Here is a 20,716-nt window from a genome sequence, read left to right on the forward strand (position 1 = left end):
AGCTCGACTGAATGATGTAGCAAGTGTTTTTAAAAAGAGCATATGCTTTCATATTGTGATGGTGAGATGGACAGTAAAAATGGTTCTTGCCAAAACTCCTATATTTTGTCTTCTGATTAAGTATTCTACATGGTTTTAGATACTTACTAACATCACAGATACTTTTTTCATTCTTCAAGCAGTACGACTTTTGAAAAGTTGGATCTTTTAGTTTAAAAGTTGCCATTAATATATGGCTTTGGGTCTATTTTTGATCTATGCCTTAGCTATTATTTTCTTCATTAGGTTTTCCCAGCTCACGTTGATTTTGGGGCACTTAGTGGTCAGATGGTTAAAAGAATGAAGTAGCAGAAAAAAGTTGCCACAAGGTTGATGGCAGATCCTGAATGCTTAATAAGCAACAGAATCAGATTTCTGTTTTTGAAAATCTCTACCCTGCTATGGTTCTGTGCTTGCACAGCTGAATCAACATGGTGCTAAACACTCTGCATCCATTTTGGAGATCACTTGTGCCTAACCACATAAACAATTACTGGACTCAATGCAAATAATTACAGGCCTGAAATACAACTTTAAATGCTGAATCAAGACAGGAGTGCTTAGCACTTTGTTGGGTTTTACTCAGTTTTGGGGATTTCCTGAAATTAAGCAGGGGATCCCTGGTGAGGGTGTGTCCCCAGAACCTCACTGAAGCCAAAGGAAAAGCACCCATTTAAGTAAATGGAAATACTCTATCATTGAAATGGACTTTGGATCCTGTCCCAAATAGGTTTATTAATTCTTGGAGCATTTCCTGTACAGCAAGAACTTCCTCTTGCAAAGCAATATATTGCTACATGATTGTTAAAATATAAAATTATGGAAAGTTGGAGGCTTCTGAGAACAATTCTTAGCTTTTTATTATGCACATGTGCATGCATGCACACCATTTTTTATCGAGTAAGCACTTTAATTTTTCCAGGGTTTTTGCCTGCATCTGAATTTGTGCTTCAGGGATTTCAAAACATCATTTATATGAATTGATTTGGGACAAAATCCAGTGGACTGGCTTAAAGTATTGAAGGGAGTTTTGCCAAGGGCCTTACTGTCTGCACATGAAGTTATGGTTCTTCAGTGCAGAAAAAATTATCTGTTTTCATTTTTAGGCATGTCATACCCGAACTGGCCTGAGGAGAGCCCCGTTCCACTCACAAGATTCGATGGCACTAACTCTGTGTTTTCAAGATATGCAAATGATAGTGTTTATGCTAACTGGATGGTTTCACACTCAGCGGCAAAATTTATGGACAAGTTTGATAGCTAAAATTTTCTTTGTGAAAGGTAATGGACTCCTGAGGAGAACAAGGAGGCAAAGAGTGGGAAGTCCATTGGCTCCTTCTTTGTACTGTCAACAACTAACTTTTAAATTGGCAAATCCCTTTATTAGTAGTTTTTAAAGTGTGTTATTTATGCTGAAGACTATAATTGGTACTCTCCCCTTTCAGAAAACATATCACGCTGGATAAGAGCTGTAGTTCTAGTACTTCTTTCTAGGTTGCCATTTTGCATATGGCTCCACTGGGCAACTTCTTAGTGCAAAGGGCCTTGCACTTCATCCTCAGTGTTTTCTAGACTAACCATCCTGTGTTACAGCTTTCTGGGATGGTAAAATGTACTTGAACTGCTACTTTTATAGTGGCTGTTAGTATACAACCACTTGATCTAAGCAGGAAGCACAAGCAATATATAGAAGGGAGAAGGGAAACAGGCTCCCAGATTACTGAGCTTGCTATCAAATGACAAGTGTTAGGATGATGTTGGCACTAACAAAGCCAGTATCTTAGTTTGGAAGCAAACACTTAGTAACTCAATAGAGGACTTGAGATTCAACATTTGAAGTCTTGTAAAATGTATTGTCTTGTCTTAATGAGAAGAGAATTTGTTTTATTAGTCTTAACTTCTCTTACCTTTAGCACAATGGAGATAAATTTGATACAAGATAAGCTGTATAGATTGATGGCAATCAAGAGTGTTCATCTGACACATTTACTTTCCATCACCCACATATTAGTAGTGTTAAAACATACAATCTCGTACAATCATAATTTCTTTTATGAGTTAAAAATGGGCTATACAGGATTTTTAGATGGAATTCATAGAATAGAATAGTAACATCATAGAATGGTTTGGGTTGGAAGGGAACTTGGAGATCATCTAGATCCAACTCTCTGTCCCCCGTCTGCTTCTCCACCATGGAGAGGGACACCTTCCACTAAATCAGGTTGCTCATATCCCCATCCAACCTGGACTTGAACACTGCCAGGGATGTGGCATCCACAACTTCTCTGGACAACCTGTTCCAGTGCCTCACCACCCTCACAGTAAATAATTTCTTGGTATCTAATCTAAACCTGTCTTCTTTCAATTTAAAGCTATTTCCCTTATCCCAACACTACATGCTTGTGTAAAAACCTCCCTGTCCAGCTCTCCTGTAAGCTCCCTTTAGGTACTGAAAAGCTGCTCTAAGGTCTCTCCAGAGCCATCTCTTCTCTAGGCTGAATAGCCCAAACTCTCTCAGCCTGTCTTCATAGGAGAGGTGCTCAGCCCTCTCTGATGGTGTGTGTAACCCTCGTCTGGACTCAGTCTGACAGGTCCATGACTTTGTTATGCTGGGGACCCCAGAGCTGATGCAGCACTCCGGGTGGGGGCTCACAAAAATAGTGCAGATGGGAGAAACACTTCCTTGACCTACTGCCCATGCTGCTTTTGATGTAGCCTGGCATACAGTTGGCTTTTTGGGCTGTAAAAACACATTGCCTGGTCATACTGAGCTTTTTACCAATCAACATCCCCAAGTCCTTTTCCCCAGGGCTGCTCTCAATCCATTCTCCACCCAGCCTGTGTTTGTGCTTGGGATTGCCCTCACCCAGGTGCAGGACCTTGTCTTGGCCTTGTTGAACTTCATGAGGTTTGCATGGGCTAACCTGTCGAGCCTGTCAAGGTTTGTGTGTTTGCCATCCCTTCTCTCCAGTGTGTCAGCTGCACCACACAGCTTGGTGTCGTTGAAAATCTTGTTGATGCCACTGTTGATGTTGCCGACAAAGGTCAAACAGTGCTGGTCCCAATACCGACCCCTGAGGAACAGTACTCGTCACTGGTCTCCACTTGGACATTGAACTGTTGACAGCAACTCTTGAGTGTGAACATCCAGCCAAGTACTTATCAACCACATGGTCCATCCATCAAATCCATGCCTCTCCAGTTTCAAGACAAGGATGTCATGTAAGACAGTGTCAAATGCTCTGCACAAGTCCAGGTAGATGACATCAATCACTCTTCCCTCATCCACCAGCACTGTAATCCTGTCATGGAAGGATATTTGTAGGGTTTTCCCTTAGTAATGCCATGTTGGCTGCTGCCAATCACCTTATTTTCCATATTTTGTCATCAGGTTCCATGGACTTGTGCACCCTCAGGTTCATTAGATGGTTCAAAATCTGATCTTCCCCTATGGTGGGTGGTTCTTTATTCTCACAGTTCCTGCCTGTGCCACCTCAGCAAAGGGGCTCATGCAAACTTGGGCCTCAGTGGCTGAAGAACTTGCTGGTGAAAACCGAGTCAAAAATGTCGAGTACCTCAGCCTTCTCCATGTCCCAGGTAACCAAGTCTCCAATTTCTTTCTGGAGAGGGCTCACATTTTCACTGATATACCTGTAGACGCTCTTTTTGTTGCCCGTGATGTCTCTGGCCAGATAGAATTCTATCAGGGCTTTACTTTTCCTAACCTGATCCCTGGCTGCTTGGACAATTTCTCTGTGTTCCTCTCAGGCTATCTGTCCTTGCTTTCACCCTTTTTCTGTGGGGGAAGTGTAGGCTTCCATTGTCTGTTTGAGTTTGTCTAGGAGCTCCTTGTTCATCCATGCAGGTCTCCTGACGTTTTTGCCTGACTTCCTCTTTGTTGCATCGCTCTTGACCTTGCAAGAGGTGATCCTTGAATATTAACCACGTTTCTTGGGTCACTCTTCCCTCCAGGGCTTTATCCCATGGTACTCTACCCAGAAGATCCCTGAAGAGGCCAAGGTGTGCCCTCCTGATGTCCAGGTTAGTGAGCTTGCTGTGTGCCTCCTTGCTGGCTTGAGGATCTTGAAGTCCACCATGAATGGTCATTGCAGCCAAGGCTGCCCTTGAGATTCACATTCCCCACCAGCCCCTCCTTGTTGGAAAGAGCAAGGTCCAGCATAGCAACTCTCCTTGTTTACTCCTCTCTCACTTGGCAAAGCAAGTTATCCACACATTCCACGAACCTCCTGGATTGCTCATGCCCTGCTGTGTTGTCCTTCCAATTGGTATTGTGGTAGTTGATCTCCCCTGTGAGGACCAGGGCTTGTGAATGTGAGGCAGCTTGTGTCTGTCTGTAGAGGATCTCATCTGCTTGGTCTTTCTGGTTGGGTGGCCTTAGTAGAGCCCCAGTATAATGTCACCTGTCCTTGCCCTCCCTTTAATCCTCACCCATAAGCTCCTCATCCATCCCCAGGCACAGCTCCAAGCACTCCAGGTGGGCATGGGCATAGAGGACAACATCCCTTTCTCCTGTGCCCTGCCTGTTCTTCCTCAAAAACCTGTATCCTTCCACGCCAACACTCCAGTCAAAGGAGCCATTCTACCACATATCTGATGCCAGTAAGATCACAGCCCTGCAGGTGCACAGTCTCCTACTGCTCTTGTTTATCCCCCGTGCTACATGTGTTTGCATAAAGGCGTTTAAGTTGGGCCCCTGATGGAGCAGACTTGATGTCGGGAATGGCTGGAATCAGGTTCTCTCTTGCTGATCTGCAATCTTCAGGCTTTGGGCATCTCTTGCTGGTGCTGACATCCAGCTAGTAGGAATGGAATGGATTGAGGAATCCCTCTCCCAGCAATTTCAATGTAAAGCGTTCTTCACCAGCTTGGCAAGCCTGTGACCAGAGATGCTCTGCTTGTTTTCTGGCAGATGGCCCCCCAGGTTTATCAGCCTGAGTCCCCAAGAGCAGCTAAGACCTCTGGCTGCCACTAGACCCCCAACCACTTGCTGATTCGCCATTCACCTGGCCCATTCAAACCCCTTCCCTTTGACAGGGAGGACTGATGAAAAAGCTGCCTGCCCTTGAGTCCCTTACTGCCACTCCCAGGGATCTGTAGTCACCTTGGTCCTCAGACCACTCCTGGCTGTATCCCTGGTGCCCACGTGAAACAGCTGCAGCAGACAATGGTCAGGGGACTTTACAAGGCTTGGTACAAGGCTCTGGGTGACATCCCTGGTACAGCTCTCTGGTAATCAGTCAGGTTGGCGAGTTGGTCCCTCTGTGCCTCTCGGAGGAGAGTCACCTGCTCCTCTCACGTGTCCCCTTTGCTTAGCTGTGCTGGTTGTTACACAGGGAGCAGATGGGGCTGCCTTACTCAGCCCCAGCCTCTCTCCGATATGATGGGTCCTTCTCCTGCCTGCAGGGTGGTGAAGTGGTTCTGCAGGGGCACCTCAAGCTTCAGGGAAGTATCTTCCTCCTGCAAGTCCTTGCCATTTCAAGTATCTATTCTTCTGCCTTACTGACCCCCTGTACTCCCTTCTGTGTGTGCATGGGGGGGGGGCATTTTTGCCTCTTTGGCTGTGGGTTTACTGCAGGCTGCCCTTGGAGCCAGCCATCTAACTCCTTCACAGCCTTCCTGAACTTATGTAGTAGCCTTCTCACCGCCTCCTGCAGCTCTGCCACGGGAGGTCCTCTGCCTCAGCACACCTTTTGCAGATATTCAAGTACAGAGATTTTGTTAGCAGTCTTGTTAAGTGGGTTGGAGACCTCCTCTCAGCTCCAATTTGGATATACTGCCAAGCATAGGACACTGCCACAACATAATTCCAAATAAACCTATTACTTTGAAAGTCACAAATAAATAAATAACACTTGCACAGCAAAATTGATCTAAAACTCCGCTGTTGAAACTATACAAGGAAAATGTCATTGGAATTTGTTAAGGCGAAATATAAAAATGTTGTGCTCGGAACAGTGACTTGATATTTGGGAGAACAATCAGACTGTGAGTCATGTTCTATGTGGAAGAGCAAATGATCAGCACTACTTTTGTCTTTATTTGTAATCTACCATGGTTAGAAGGTAACCTTTCATTTGCTACAAATGTTGGGACATAAATCCCGGGTGACTCGTTGTTAGCGTCGTGACGGTTATTCTAAATAATCCAATTCTACCAAAGCTTGCTCCTGTCACAATCCAATTTAGATGTTTCAGATCTGTTTTCAGATGTTGTTTTGTGTATCAACTTTATGTTTCCATTAAAGTCTGTGATTTCAGAAACATGGTCTTGAGTCAGACTGGCGAAACCTGAACACAGATTTTCATTTTGTAAAAAGTGGGATATGAAGTGGTGTGTTGGAGTTTAAAGAACTTCACTGTTGGGTTGCATACTTGATCCTATTGTGGTTTCGGACAAGCAGTAAGCACAGCAGCTTTTCCTTTGCACAGACATTTGCCATGGTGAGTAATGCTTATGCACAGCAAACACACAACTCTGCAGGAGGGGTTCTGCTGTGATACAATGGTGATCTCTGGTGTGACACGACTGTCAGAGGGCATCCTTGTAAAACAAAGGGCACTGAAAATTAAACCCATTATATGGGCTGCTTTTTCTATTGAGAGACCTACGAAAAAGGAGAGAAAAATGACACTTGTGGTAACTTTCTGCTTTGTCCAGTTATTTTCCTATATTTTATGTCTGTAAATGGGAATTCTTCACTTGCCATGAGCAACCAAGGTATCAAGACTTCTGGTTTTGTTTGGGTTTTTCTCTTCCTTAAATGAAGAATGTATTTTTATCCAGTGTCTTCAGCAACCATATGTAACTGAGAGACATGAAACACCCAATTCCTAACTCAACAAGCCCTGTGACGACCTTGCTGTACGGCAGGTGAGTGGGACAGTAAGTGATGCTGAAATAACCAGTGGATGCAGGGAGTAGTGTGTACTTCAGACTTTCAGCTAAATCAACGTTGTTTCAACCATTAATTTGTGTGAAAAATTTCACTGATAGTTATTGCCACCTATCTTACTGGACAGAGATCCTGCGTTTAAAATACATCCACAGCCCATAATTACAGCTTCCATACACAATTACCTGCCTGAAGTGCAGTTTAATGAAAAATATTTAAGTGTTTCCTAATCCAGTTAATTTTGACTCCCTTCCTGCTCATGAATGTTGGCAAGAAATAGATTATTGCTTTTAAGTGTTCAATGAAAGCTTCTTATGTCTTCTGTGTATGCTATTTTTGTAAATATTTCCCTTGAAGTGTTTCCTGTTTGTTCTGTGTTGCCACTAGTCAAAATGGTGAGAATTTTGTTTCAGTTCCTCTTTGGAGAGTAAATGTACTTCCCACATGGGAAAAAAGTGATACAGCAGATGATTATTTCCATTGGTGCCAGAAATACTTATGCACTTGGCTGCCCTGGGGAAAGTGAATTCGAAGGGAACAAATGACTCACCTAAATACACAGGTTGGAGGGAATAACTTTCTAAAAATTTCTGCCAACCTTTTCTAAATATCTGCAGAAATGACATGCTTTACCTGATCTGTGCTTTGAGTGGTGACAGATGGTGGAGAGCATGAATCTTATGTGTCAGTATGGGCCTTAGAGCAGCACAAAGAAATTATTGCAGTATTGGTTTCCACAAACTTTTACAGAGGTAGGATACTCAGAAAATCTACTGTGAGCTTGCAAATTTGAATTTGCAGAAATTAGCCTGCTTCAAGTAGTAGAAATTCTTAAAAATACTGTCCCATGAACATGAGGTACATAATATTTAAATCATGGGGGTTTTATCTACAATTTGTCATGCAAATTGTGCATGAATCTCTATGGTACACGCAACCTGACCTCAGCAATTCTCAAAAACATTGAGTAAAAGCAAGTTTATATTCCTTACTGGTTTAGTATCAATCTTATATGCATAATACAAGCTTCAAAATACATCTAAATATTTTTACTCTTAACTTTTGAAAGTTCAAAAAAACATTGCTTATAATTTTGGAATACTTTGTTTCAAAGCTTACCTGATAAGTGTTGTTTCTCAGTGTAGGTTCAATGGTAAATTTATAACAAAATACTGGAAATTTTATTAAAGAGCACCAGCCCTCAAGCAGCAGCAGGCAATACTCCCCATGAACACTGCAGATGGTCCATAGTGCAATGAATGGTTTGACCTTTCCAGCAAGCAAACTTACTGAAAAAGAAACTAATCATTCCCTAAAGGTGTACATGAGTATTTAAAATCCTGGTAAGAAAATATAAGCTGTTCAGGTCCACTGTATCTAACTTCATAAAATGTAGGTAGCCCCTCTGAAATTAGTGGGATCATTCATAAAAATATTATTCCTAAACATTTGCTGGTCTACAATCCAATATCCCAAGAGTCAGCTAGCACAATTACAAAGGATATTATCAAAATGTGGACAATGTAGCAATAGCTTTTGTGTACCGATCCCTAGCACAACATTGTAACTTGCCTGTTGGGAAGCAGTCTGTAGAAATACCACTAGATACTAGAGGACAGGTAAGCACAAATATAGTTTTAATTTATACCTAGAAGAGACAGTGAATGGAATATTTTTTTGGTATTTATCAAGTTCTTCAGTAAAGGTGAGTTGTTCATGTAAGCTGTGTTTTGTATTTGTTTCTCATTTCCAAACATCAGGGCAGCAACCTGTGTCTTCCATTTATAACAGAAAGATATATCATCTGAATGCATTCTGAGAAAATGAGTAGTTCCTCTCTTTTTATGGTGTGTTTTTTGGCTTTACCTGATCTTTTAAAGTGTTACATGTATCTCAGCACAACAAACTTCTTGCTAAAATTTATTTCTTTGAGCCATTATCAAAGTTCATTTTGCTGATACTGTTTTGAAGTTAAGTAAAAACATTTTGCTTGCTTGAGGATAGACAAGTACACCTTCCCTTTAGCTCATCAGAAATAATTAGCTCCTTATTTGGGTTAATAAGGTACAATTCATAAAAATGCAGCTTCATATCATCTGAAAGCAGTTTCCTATGGATTATAGAGTAAATAGTATGAACAGTTTAAGAGCATTGCAGTTGTAGCTAAACCATAGATTTGAAATTCTGTAGGACTCAGCCTCAATCTAGATAGCAATCAACCATTGCAGTTCCTGGTCTGATTTTTCTGCACTCAGCAGGTCACATAAATAATTGTTAAAACCCATACATAATTTTTCAGCTGTTCAGGGCTTTCCCTCCTGACATGATCATGAGCTAAACAGTTTGATGTGAGCACTGATTTTCATTTGCAACATGTGCCATTTTCATAGCTGCCTGCCAGTGCAATTTCCTGTCTGAATTTACTGTGCTTGAAGATGGAAGTATTTTAAATTTTTTGATAAAACTAAATCAAATGAATATGTATTTTAAGCATTTGGTTTGCAAAGAATCTTGCTTGCCTATATTTAGGTATATTTTTTAATTATTTCAGAGAAAAACCCAAACCAGCTCTACTTACTCTTTCAGAGATGTAATGTGGCATAAGCTAGAGCCCAGTGCAAATCAATAAACCAATAGGAATCACTGATCCTTGTTTGTTGCCAATAGCAAGAATAGTATCCCTTTATTCAAGAGTATTTCACAGAAGAAGGGAAGAGATTTGGAATCAATTCTTTACAGCCTTATGTCTGTTGGGAAAGCACATGTCAAGCGGGTGGAATCCCAAGTAAGGGATGGTTGATGGGACAGATGAGGAGGCTGAGAGCGAGGGCTGATCTCATTCCCAGAGAAAGCTTACCATGGGTTCATCTTCAGAGGATTAAAAAGCTTGGGAGAGTGTTGTAAGGACTAAAATGTGGGAAAAGTCTGTGAAAAGCTCCAGGAGATCAGTACCAGATTCCTAGTATATTTTTTTAAATGTGTACAGAGCTTCAAGAACCAGCCGGTGAGAAACAAGCAGAGTTAACTGTTCTCCAGGATAGTTTTTGTGTGGTCAAGAGTGTTAGTGATTGAACTGACAGCAGAAGACAAGAATTATTCTTTCTGGTACAGGGTATAAATAATTGAGGGAGATTTTAGCATTGAGCCAGGAAATCATTCAAATGCTTACTTCACTGTTTTTCCTGTGCAGAGGCTTTCTGAACAGGGGCCTCGTCCAGACAGCAAACAGAAAGGCATAAAGTTTATGCTGACTATAAGGATTTTAATTTTAAAACAGTGCTGTTGGAGGTCTCACCCAGTGTTTTTCTTCCAGGATCATTTGTTAAAATGAACTGTGACAGTCTGTTAAATACTGAGGAAAAACAAGTGATGTGAGTTTTTGTAAAAATACTACTGAGAATATTTTAGTTTATACTGCAGAATATTTATCACCATTTTTACATGCACAAAGATAAAGTAAGCAATCAAATTAGGTTGCAACAAGTTACCATCAGAGACAACTTTTTCACCATAATGTTTATGGAATCAATTCTGTTTGCTTGCTGAGTCTCCATTATGGTTTACTCATGTTAGAAAACGTGAAATGCATGTTTTGAAATGCTAGACCTTAAACTAGAGATTGCCTCTAATTGTTACCATTTCAAATGATAATGATATTTACTAGGCAACACATCATAGAACACTACTGAAGGGTATTAAACCTTGAAATGTAGTGATATGAATAGCACATATTACCTTTATTGCTATAAAGGGCATCATATCTACAGTAAAGACCTTGTCATACGAGATATAAGCATAGCTCAGGGGAGCAGAAAACATAGACAAAATTATCAGCAGCATTTTAGCATTCACAAGTTAAGCTATTTTTTTCACCTCCTACACATGGCCAAATTTTACAATTTGCATTTGTCTGCACTCATAGTGAACATCTTCATGTTGTGAGAGTACATCAGTGACTTAATCATAGCTTGCACTCAGCTTCTAAGATGCTTGAGTTGCAGAGAAAGTCAATTTAAAAAACTTTTTATCTCCTTGCTTATCATGTCATAGATATGATTTTTTTTTTTAAATAGTGCAAATCCTTGCTTGTCTAGCACAGTGCCAGAACTGGTAACTGACATTCTTTAAATTTAAATTAAAAAGAGGATGAAGCTGGAATAGAAATGTCATTTGTAACTATTCAATTCCATCTAGTAAATACTTCTGAATCTGATATTCCATAATTTAAATGGGGTGCAGGCTGCCAGATCAGGTCTTTCTCATTCTAGTTCTAAAAATAGGGACAGGAAAGGAGAAGCAAGAACACATTTTCCTTGCTCTTGAGAAGGAGTGGGAACAAATTCAAGTGATTTTCAAAGTATCTTGCTGTTCAGCTCTCCTGTGGTTGCATCTCTAATGTAAAATCTTGCTTTGAATTAATTTAATTTGGAGTTTCATTTTACCAACAGATGTGAGTCATTGTAAGATGCTCATTAGCAAAATTTTTTCCCAACGAAGATAAAACAATCATTACAAGTCACCAATTAAAGAGAAGCTTGTGAGACTGCTAGGAAGGCAGTGCAATGACATTTAATCCTGACTTTGCAAATCAGTTCACCTTTACCAATTGGTTTTATAATGGTAATAGTGAAGTCCCAATAGCATACTTAACACGCTTCCAAAATCAGCCACTGCTTTTATGCACCACAGGAACAGAGGCCAATTTCCATGAAAATCTAAACAAAATATTTTCAACTGCTGATCTGAGGTATGGTATTTTTTTCTGGTTGTCTGTTGATATTCTATGGTTCCCAGGAAGGTTCTCTCTCGACAAGGGAATAGTGTTCGTTCCACCTTCCTTTTTGCCCTGTCTTACACTGTTTCAACCCTGTGAGAGTTTTTCAGTTATTGGTAAAGTACTACTAATAAAACCAAAGTAGTTAGGTGATACTATTTCCATGCCATTTTATGGGAGGAGTTAAAAAATATGAAAAACGTTGCACTTAAGAGCATTTGAATGATGTATACACAACAATGAATGGTTCCAGAAACAAGAGTAACAAACAAGTTATTTTATGAACTGGCTGGGATTTTCACTCAAAGGGAGGGAGGGTTTTTTGGGCATTGACATACAAGCCTTAGTTAACACTAGCAAAAAACCCCAAACCTTAAACTGGAGTAGATAAATATTGGAAACAATGGACCAGCACAGTACAGACAATGAACAAGAGAAGTTTCTTAGTCTCTGGTCCTGTCTATTGAATGAAGAAATGAACACTGGCTTTGTACTATTTGCTAAGCTATCAGCATGGATGAGCATCTCTGTGTTGTGTCTTTCTACAGTCCTGTTCCTATTTTACGTGGAAGGTGGTGGTGGTTTTACTGATGGTTGGACAGGCTCAGTGGGTACACCTGATTGTGCAGTAACACATATTAAATACTGATATACTGAGTTTTTTGCATAAAACATGAAGCCCCTCAGACTAAGGAAGCCCAACTATTTCCCTCTATAGATACTGCATTTACTGAAGATATTTATCTGTATAACTGGAACTTTGGTGCATGAGGCTTTCAAGCAGAGAAAAAAGCCCAACTAGATAACCAACCAAAAGACTCTGATAATTTATATTGTTATGTCATCAGACAAGGAGTGTTCATGAAATATTGTCTGGCTTAAATCTCATATATAGAATGTTTTAACTTCTCTTGCTGCATCACAGGTAGTCAAGTCTACAGTTTAAAAATTATTTTAATAGGATTGATTTAAAATATATTACTTTATGGTTTTCATAGGTTACTGTTCTGCAGTACTGGAGGAAAAAACAAAAAAAGGAATGTGTATTTTTCAGTATGTTTTGCATAACACTGACTCTTCCAGTCAGGACCCTCCTATTTGTTTTCCATTCTAGGCACAGAATATGGTTGCTTGGACTTTGTTTCAGAGCTGCTTTGCAGTCAATATATGCATGACAAAATTTTATTTTTTTCTAGAAAAATGCCTACAGCACTTCTTGGTCCCTTTAGACAGAAGCTATAAAGGTATTTTGGAATAGTCAGAAATAAGCCAATATGGAATTCTAGCACTACCTACATGGATTACTTTCCATATATGTTGTTCTGCTCAGTCTGATGTGATACCCTGGTGCAGCTGCAAGGAGCAGTGGAACCCTGGGCACACAACCCATTGTTCCTGCCAGGAAAAACAAGGCCATGTGGCCAGGAAAAATGATCAGCCATCACTGCAGACTATTGCCTGCTGCTCTCAGCTGGAGCAGCAGCAGAGCCCAGGCACCTCATGCAGCTCCCTGCTTGTCCCCGTTGGTGTTCCTGTTCCCCCATGGTACCGGCCAGAGCAACACCGTACTTGTGCCACAGGAATGTTTCCACAATCCATTTGCTACTGTCACAGAGCTTGGCAAACACTTGTTGCTAACAGCAACTATATATTGGTTTCAAAATTAAAAAGTTATTTGAAGAGATTGCATCCAAAAATTCTGATACATCCTTCCATAGACTTTTCCAGATGCTTTTACCGCTGCTAAAGTTAAACTATCACTATTCAGAGGAAAAAGTGGACTAGAATAAGCACTTCTGTTATCAGAAGAAAGTGTTTTCAGACAGTAGATAAAATTAAATCTTACTTGCATTCACTTACAGCTGTGACTGTATTGATTTTTTTTTAATGATAAGGAATGTCTTCTACTTTCATGAATTAGTACTATGATTACTGAGTCTGCTTTAATGTATGAAAGGTCTCTACATAAATTTAAAGTCAGTTGATACTGTTTTCTAATGACAATTTTTGAAAAGAAGTAATTTAGCAACTGTGATCCCAAAACAACAGGAAAAGAGCAATCCACAGCAGTTCATTTCCCAAACATTATATAAATTATATGCTTCTGAGTCCAAAATTTAGTACATTATAATACCAAATAATTACTACTTATTTGATCCTAAAACACTACATGAAGAAATGTAGTCCTTCAGCACTCAAAGACATAGAGGCCAAAAGTCTAGGCATTAACAAAAAGAAAATGTTGCTCAATGCAAAATAAAGGGCACAGTAACAATACAGGAAGATTTTTGCATAGTATGTCAGTACAAACTAATTTTACATATGCACTGTCTCTCCTAAATGTATGGTAAGTTAAGAGATTATTTCAGTCTCTGAAAGCAGCGAGGTAAAGTATCCCAACATTCCAAACCCCTTTAACAGGCATGGTCGATGCCCCATGATGACAGTGAGGCAGTGTCCTGTGTCCTTGCAGAGGTACAGAACAAGCTCTGGGCTGGGCTGTCAGTGACCCAGCTGGTGCTGACACTGCAGCAGTGCCAGCAGAGCCTGAGGTCAGCCTGGCATGGCCCAAGGCAGACGTGAATTTATTCTACTGTAGCACACAGCCTCTCCCAAGAGCCTTTGTTTCACTGCCCACAGCAACAGGAGGCACTGGGACAGGACCAGTGACAAAGGGTTGTGGAGCAGAACTCAGTAAGAAGCTCAGATTGAGGGGTTTGAGGGATAGAAATCAAGATGATTAAAATACTGTAGGAGGGTGGACTTCAGGCTGTTAAAAATTCTTCATGATTTCGGTTGCATTGTTCAGTATCTGTTATAAATAATTTGCAACACATAAGGAAAAAGAAAGTGGCTTCACATGGGATCATGCTGGAATCGTGCCATCAGTAAAGCTGAGCTGTGGTATTTGACAAAAAGCCTTGTGTCAAGGCAAACTAATGACTATTGTTTGACAATTAAAGCTCAGAATTTTCAGTCAAAATAATGGACTATTTTTCTTTTTCTACATGAACGTTTCATTTTGGCTCAAGAGGTTAATAGAACAAAAATATCCTTTGTTGAAGGATTGCTTTTTTTCTTTTCTCCTTTGGCCTCATTTACATTACTCCTTCACTTTGGTATCATGTTCTCAGATCAGCTCTTCTGTCTCTTTTTCTTTTGTTTCTTCCCCTCCAGCCCACACATATGCTTAAAAGAAAAAAAAAAAAAAAGCACAAAAAAGAAAAAGAAAACCAAAACCACTAAAGGCTGGAGCTAATGCTGTTCTGGAAAACTTTTTTGAATAAGCTATTGCCAGCCAGCCACTTCCTTTCCCCTAACTGTACCAATTTAAGAACAGTGTTCAACAAAGTTTAGTGAAACATTTTTAAAGTCTGTCTCTTAAATAACCATCCTATCATAATATTTTGGGAAAATTCAAAGCTGTGTCACACACACACAGACATTATTGCTCTCAGATGCTAGGAGGTCTGCAACTACCTGTCTAAGAAAAATCCCCAGGCTGAAATGAATTGTATCTTAAAACACAGACATTTCCTAAATGTTTTATTGCCTGCTTTATTCTCAAATGACATGGGAATTTCTCTGTAGGCCTGTAAGATTAACACCAAATAGGAACTATAACATCTGTCAGCATAAATATAAGTCTGAGTTATGAAGGAATATCTAATCTTAGAACTGCTTATTCTGATACAAGAATCAGGAAATTATACACAACATCACTGCAAACCCATCATTTTTCCTGTCATGGTAGACCTTTTATACAGAGATGACTATGAATACCCCTGTTGTTCCTAGTAGAGGTTAAGAAATCTATTTTTTCCTTCTCTTAATCTGGGAAAAAAACAACCTTTCTGGTAGTGAAGAAATTCTGGTAAACAGAGGAAACTGGCACTTAGAGAAGAAGAAAAGTTATTCTGTGTATAATTTCCTGGAAGGCCCTGTAGAGATCTCCCCACATAGCAGCAACAAGCTCTTGTGCAGAAAGGTGATACCTGGGAAGCCTGAAGGACAAAATTCAAAGCTGGTTGCTCTCTGTAGACCAACCAGTGGGTGCTGCAGGGTTGCCAGAGTTTGTTTCAGATCTACATTGTAAGATTAGTTAACAAAATCAGTAATTTCAATTATTTCCATTCCATTATCTTCTTGTACTCCCAAATAATATTATGTCTACAGAAGACTGCAGTCTCCAGTGTCAGTAAAATAACACAGATGTGTACTAAACTCCTTCCTGTTATCCACAACAAAGAAGACAAGCAGGTGCTGAGGGAGAGTGAACAGTCGTCTGTAACATGCAATACTGAAACTTGCATAAGGTCAGGTTTAAAATAGTTTATTTGCATACTGTTTTAAAAGAGTAATGAAACCACATTTACCTAGTTTGAGGAGTACACACGTGAATATTTAAAACCTTCACATAACTCTCTTCTATGAATATACTTTTCAAGTATATTTTTTATGGATACCTAAAATGATGATCTGGCATTGTGACAAGTTTCAATGGATGGGAAAGTGCCTGGATGGATGGATGGCTGGTCACACCAGCCACGTGTTTAAAATATTCCCTAGAAAGACCTTTGCTGCCTGAGGGCTTGAAATCTATACTGAACAGATCGGGTCCTTGGACACCCAGCCCCCTCCCACCCTGTGTGGTGTAGCTATTTATGAACAAATGGGTTTCCGTCTGCCTGAAGACAAAGGGCTGTTCTGTGCTAAATGGGGTGCAGACCTCGACAGAGCAATAGTGTGACAGAGGATGCAGCCTGTGCTGCTCAGACCATTGGGAACTCTATTCTGGAAAGCCCTCAGTGCCCACCCTTCAGGCAGGGAAGCAGTCACAGGCGATCCAGCAGAGCGATGTCAAGTTAGGGGGTGCAGGTCTTTACAGAATAAGCCTTTACTGGCTTTCTCTGACTCTGTTTCTGGTAAGCGGGACCAAAAACATTTCATACGTGGTTGTGGAAGAACATTACTACCATAGCTGCTTCCTGAGCTTTACCCTTTTTAACTGTTACAGGCCACCGTTCATGACCATGGCTGGAACCTGCAGGAGTACTTGCAGGTCAAGCCCTGCAGAAAACTAATAATAACAATGAAAAAAAATAGTGTCATGAAATGTTTTTCTGGAAATACAGAACTGTACATAAATACTTGGAAAAGAAGAAAATAATTATTGGTAAATTCTGCTTGTTGCTACCCGCTGAAAGGCTACATCACAGTCCGGGGTTTTTGCCAACATTTGAGAAATCAGCATCACTGTGCTGCTGCTGGACCTCTGCGAGCCACGGAGCTCCAGGGCCGGCAGGGCAGCGTGTGCTGTGTGTTTGGGCAGGGCAGGGCACTGTCCGGGCGGGCAGCGGGGCGGGCGGGGAGCACACGGGCCGTGGGAGCGCTCGGTGTGGCCGGGGCGCTGAGGGGCTCGGCTGGGGCGCTGAGGGGCTGGCCGGAGCGCTGAGGGGCTCGGCTGGGGCGCTGAGGGGCTGGCCGGGGCGCTGAGGGGCTCGGCTGGGGCGCTGAGGGGCTGGCCGGGGCGCTGAGGGGCTCGGCTGGGGCGCTGAGGGCTCGCCCGGCGCGCTGTCGGCACAGCTGCGGAGGGTGCGCTGATCTGCCGCCCTCAGCCGCGGGCTCCTCGCCTCTCCCGGCGCGCACCGGAGCGCGGCGCGCCCCCGCCTCAGGAGAGCGGGGAGCGAAGGCGCCGCGGGGCGGAGGGACTGAGTGAGGGAGCGAGGGAGATCCCGCGGCCCCTCCCTGCCGCCGCTCGGCCGCGTTGGCCCCGCTTTCCCCGCGGTCTGCGCGGGGGACCCGGTCCCGCCCCGGGGGCGGTCGGGGGCGGCCGGCCCGTCCCCTTTAGCGGCGCGGCGGAGGGTCCCGCCCGCTCATTTCCGAGCACGCAGGAAGTGCGGCCGCGGCTCCGCGCCGGCCCGCGCGGTGAGTACGGCGGCACCGCGCCCCTCCGCCCTCCCCGGCCCCGCGCCCCTCGCCTGCCCGCCGCTCTCGGCCGGCTCGCCGCCCCTCCCTGCCCGCTGCCGGCGGAAGGTGCCGTGCGGCGCTCCGGAGCCCTCCCGGCCGCGGGCGGCGGGCCCGGCCCCGTGTCCCGGCCGGAGGGGCTGCCGCTCCCGCTCCGAGCGCCCCGGGCCGCCGTGTGTCCGCGCAGCCGGGGCTGCTCCCGCCGCCCTGCACCGGCCTGGCACGGCGGGCCGCTCGGGTGTACCGTAGCGCTGTCTCAACAATAAAATGAATGTGTCCCTTACGGCTGCGTTTCCATTGTGTTCGCTGGCCGTAGGCGTGCTGGGAGCGCGTTAGTGCAGCCGCAGGCAGCGGGATGCAGCGGCAGCCCCTGGCACGGCACAGCGCTGGGCAGGCTCGGTGTCACTGTCACCGCCCGGCCGGGCTGTGCGGCCGCCAGAGACCCACAGTGCTGCCGCCAGCCCCTGGCATCGGGGCCATGGGGATGAGAGGGTGCTGCGTTATTCTCAGTGGAATACTGAGCCTTGTTTAAACTGTGGTTTACATCTGCTCGTTTTTGTCGGGCACGGTCCTGCTCGGTGAATTCTGTGCTCTCTTAAACTGTGAGAGTTGGAACGTTTTGATATTGAACATAAAAATAAATTGTGTAATTGTCACAAGCCAGTTAATTCAGAAATGTTAAAGCAGAAACGCGGGGGGGTGCAGGGGGTGTTGCAGTTTTCAAGACCGTTTTTAAACCTAACGATGTAGAAATTTAAACTTGATAGTACATGTTTGCAGTGAAGTGTAATCAGCGTTTACTTTATTCTGTGGTTTTGTTGTTTGTTTGTGGTATTTTTTCCTCTTCAAGTCCTTCTGCCAGGTGGAAATTGCGACACTGATCCCTTCTGCTAAACTTGTAGATGATGGATAAGGACTAACTATTCTCACGGGTAGATCAGGAAAACTGCAGAAAAGAAAGGTTGTTTCAACACTGAGTCAGTATCCCTCAAGTTAAGGTCAAACTGTAAAAAACACCTTTTTTTTGCCCCTTTTGTTTTCCTTGGAGGCTGTAATTCTAGGCCTCATAGGACAGTTTCTTCTTTTCCGGCATGCACTAGCTGTGAGTTCCTATCTTCCTTTAGTGTGTTTGAAGGAAACTTCTGGCTTCCCTGTATTTATTAGCTAGATAGTGGGTCCCCAAAGAGCACCAAAGGCAGCAGTTTGGAAATATTCCCAGTAGCTGTCAGTGGAGGTAGATGGGTTCTGCGGAGGGCGTTAGCTGTGAGCCTTAGTTGCAGCTTGAGGCTTTTATGGGAGACTCTGCCAGTAAGTCCTTATCAGAAGTATCGGGAGACCCACCCTGAGTGTTGCTACAGCACTGCTGTCCTAAACCACCAGTAGCTGTACATAGAAGAACAGTGATTGTTGCAGTACACGACTGTACGGCCCAAATAGATGTTCTTTAGCTTGTCTGTTGCTGGAGAAAACACATGAAATCTTCAGTGTGATCAAGATTAGTTTTCTTGAATAGTTCTACCCCTTCTTGCTCCCCTGACTTTGTTTTAGTGTCTTTCTCAGGCTTAAGGAAGGAGGGACTAAAGGGAAAAGAGAAGCCCCTAAACCTGCCAGTACAGCTGCTGCATTGTGGAAGAAGTTGCACCAAATTACTCTTGAGTTTAAAGTCTCTGCTTTTATGTTCCAACCCCAGGATATGGGTCTTCCTAAGTCAGTGAGGGACATCATCTGAGGGCATAGTTAAATGATAAGTAGCTGTGGTTTGTTGCCAAGAAAACCCACACGCATATCTGGCACAAGAATTTCAACCCCTGCATCACAGTCTGCTACTTCATGCTTGCCAGAAGTGTTCTGTGGACCTTTTTAAAAAAAGAATCCACCAGAATCACCTGAACTTTTAAAAGAGATAAAACTCAGCTCCCAGGAGGGAGGGTAGGAGAAATATGAGGTCAGTTTTTTTCACTGCAGAAAACAAATTGCACAATATTTTTCTTGTCTCTGAAGCAGCCTGTCATTATGAAGCAAGCTTCATGACTTGCAGTATTTTCTCCTTAAATAATGCGGAAACAGGATCACAGAGGTGGGATGAAAGTCAGGCTTTGGATAAGTGCTGGAACTGATCATGTCCTTGGCTTTTTGTTAGCTCATTGAACCTCGAAGGGATCAGCCCTCCAGAATAAAAGTGTGCGAAAAGGCCAAAATAATTTTGCTTCTGGGAAAAAAGGCGGGGGTTTCAAAAGTACAAGACTTTCTTAAAAAAAAAATCATTCTCAAGAGGCACAATGGGAAAAAAATGTTTTCATGAGCATATTGTTTTTAGAATAAAGACCAAACCACAAATAACTGTGCTTTATCTATGCATCTAATTATGTTCTTTCAAGCTTAATGCTGGAAATGGGGAAGTGAGACCAGATTTCATAAAATGTTTATAAAAGAAGTATAATACTTTTTGAAGGGAATGGAAATATAGTTTTATTTCTGAATTAGAACTACAGCTTGTAAGAAGAATTTGTGGAAGGGCACTTTTTACTGTCTGCCAGAACAGTTTCATTCTGAATGATGATTAGAAAAGCCCAGCACATCCATTAATATTATAGTTCATAAAAAAAACCCTGAAAGTGTGCAACTACTTAATATCTTTAATTTCTTTTTTATGGAGCTCTTTTAAATTTTTTTTTTTGAGGGCAGGAAAAATTCTGCAAGTTGAAGCCCTCCAGTCATGAGTGCCTTTTGGTGCAAAAGGAGTTGAACAGGAGGGTCTGGGGCCCTTTCTAGGTGCAGCTAGTTTCTGCTTTTACCCAAGCCTTTAAAAAAAAAATTATTGTAAGGCTGCAGGTATTTTGTCTATACCTAAAAATGCAGACAGGCAAGTTATTCAGCCTCATACTTCTTGGGTACTTGGTGGTGTGTGTAGTCTAAATTGGTGATTCTGATGGTCACTGCAAGCTGAGAAGCTTTTTTTTAAAGAGAGTAACAAGGTAATCATTGTAATCTGTATGTAGTCACTAAAGATCAGAGATTTAATG

At 42.5% G+C, this 20,716-nt stretch overlaps 2 protein-coding genes across 6 annotated transcripts in view; both read left to right on the forward strand.

Moving 5' to 3' along the window:
- Positions 1-4,974, forward strand: part of RET (ret proto-oncogene) — a 184,776-nt gene extending 179,802 nt beyond the window's left edge. For all 5 annotated transcript variants that reach the window (XM_085064050.1, XM_085064051.1, XM_085064052.1 and 2 more), the window contains one exon: positions 1,146-4,974. In XM_085064050.1, coding sequence (XP_084920176.1) covers positions 1,146-1,303 — 158 coding nt within the window. In that variant the 3' untranslated portion in view covers positions 1,304-4,974. The remainder of the gene's footprint in view (positions 1-1,145) is intronic.
- Positions 4,975-17,498: 12,524 nt separating this feature from the next.
- CSGALNACT2 (chondroitin sulfate N-acetylgalactosaminyltransferase 2) overlaps positions 17,499-20,716 on the forward strand; it is a 32,773-nt gene continuing 29,555 nt past the window's right edge. The window contains exon 1 of the mRNA XM_085064055.1: positions 17,499-17,654. The gene's annotated coding sequence lies outside the window, so the exon portion shown is untranslated. The remainder of the gene's footprint in view (positions 17,655-20,716) is intronic.

The sequence above is a fragment of the Lichenostomus cassidix genome, chromosome 6 (assembly GCF_008360975.1).
Source record: "Lichenostomus cassidix isolate B80296 chromosome 6, HeHo_3.0, whole genome shotgun sequence".
Taxonomy (NCBI): domain Eukaryota; kingdom Metazoa; phylum Chordata; class Aves; order Passeriformes; family Meliphagidae; genus Lichenostomus; species Lichenostomus cassidix.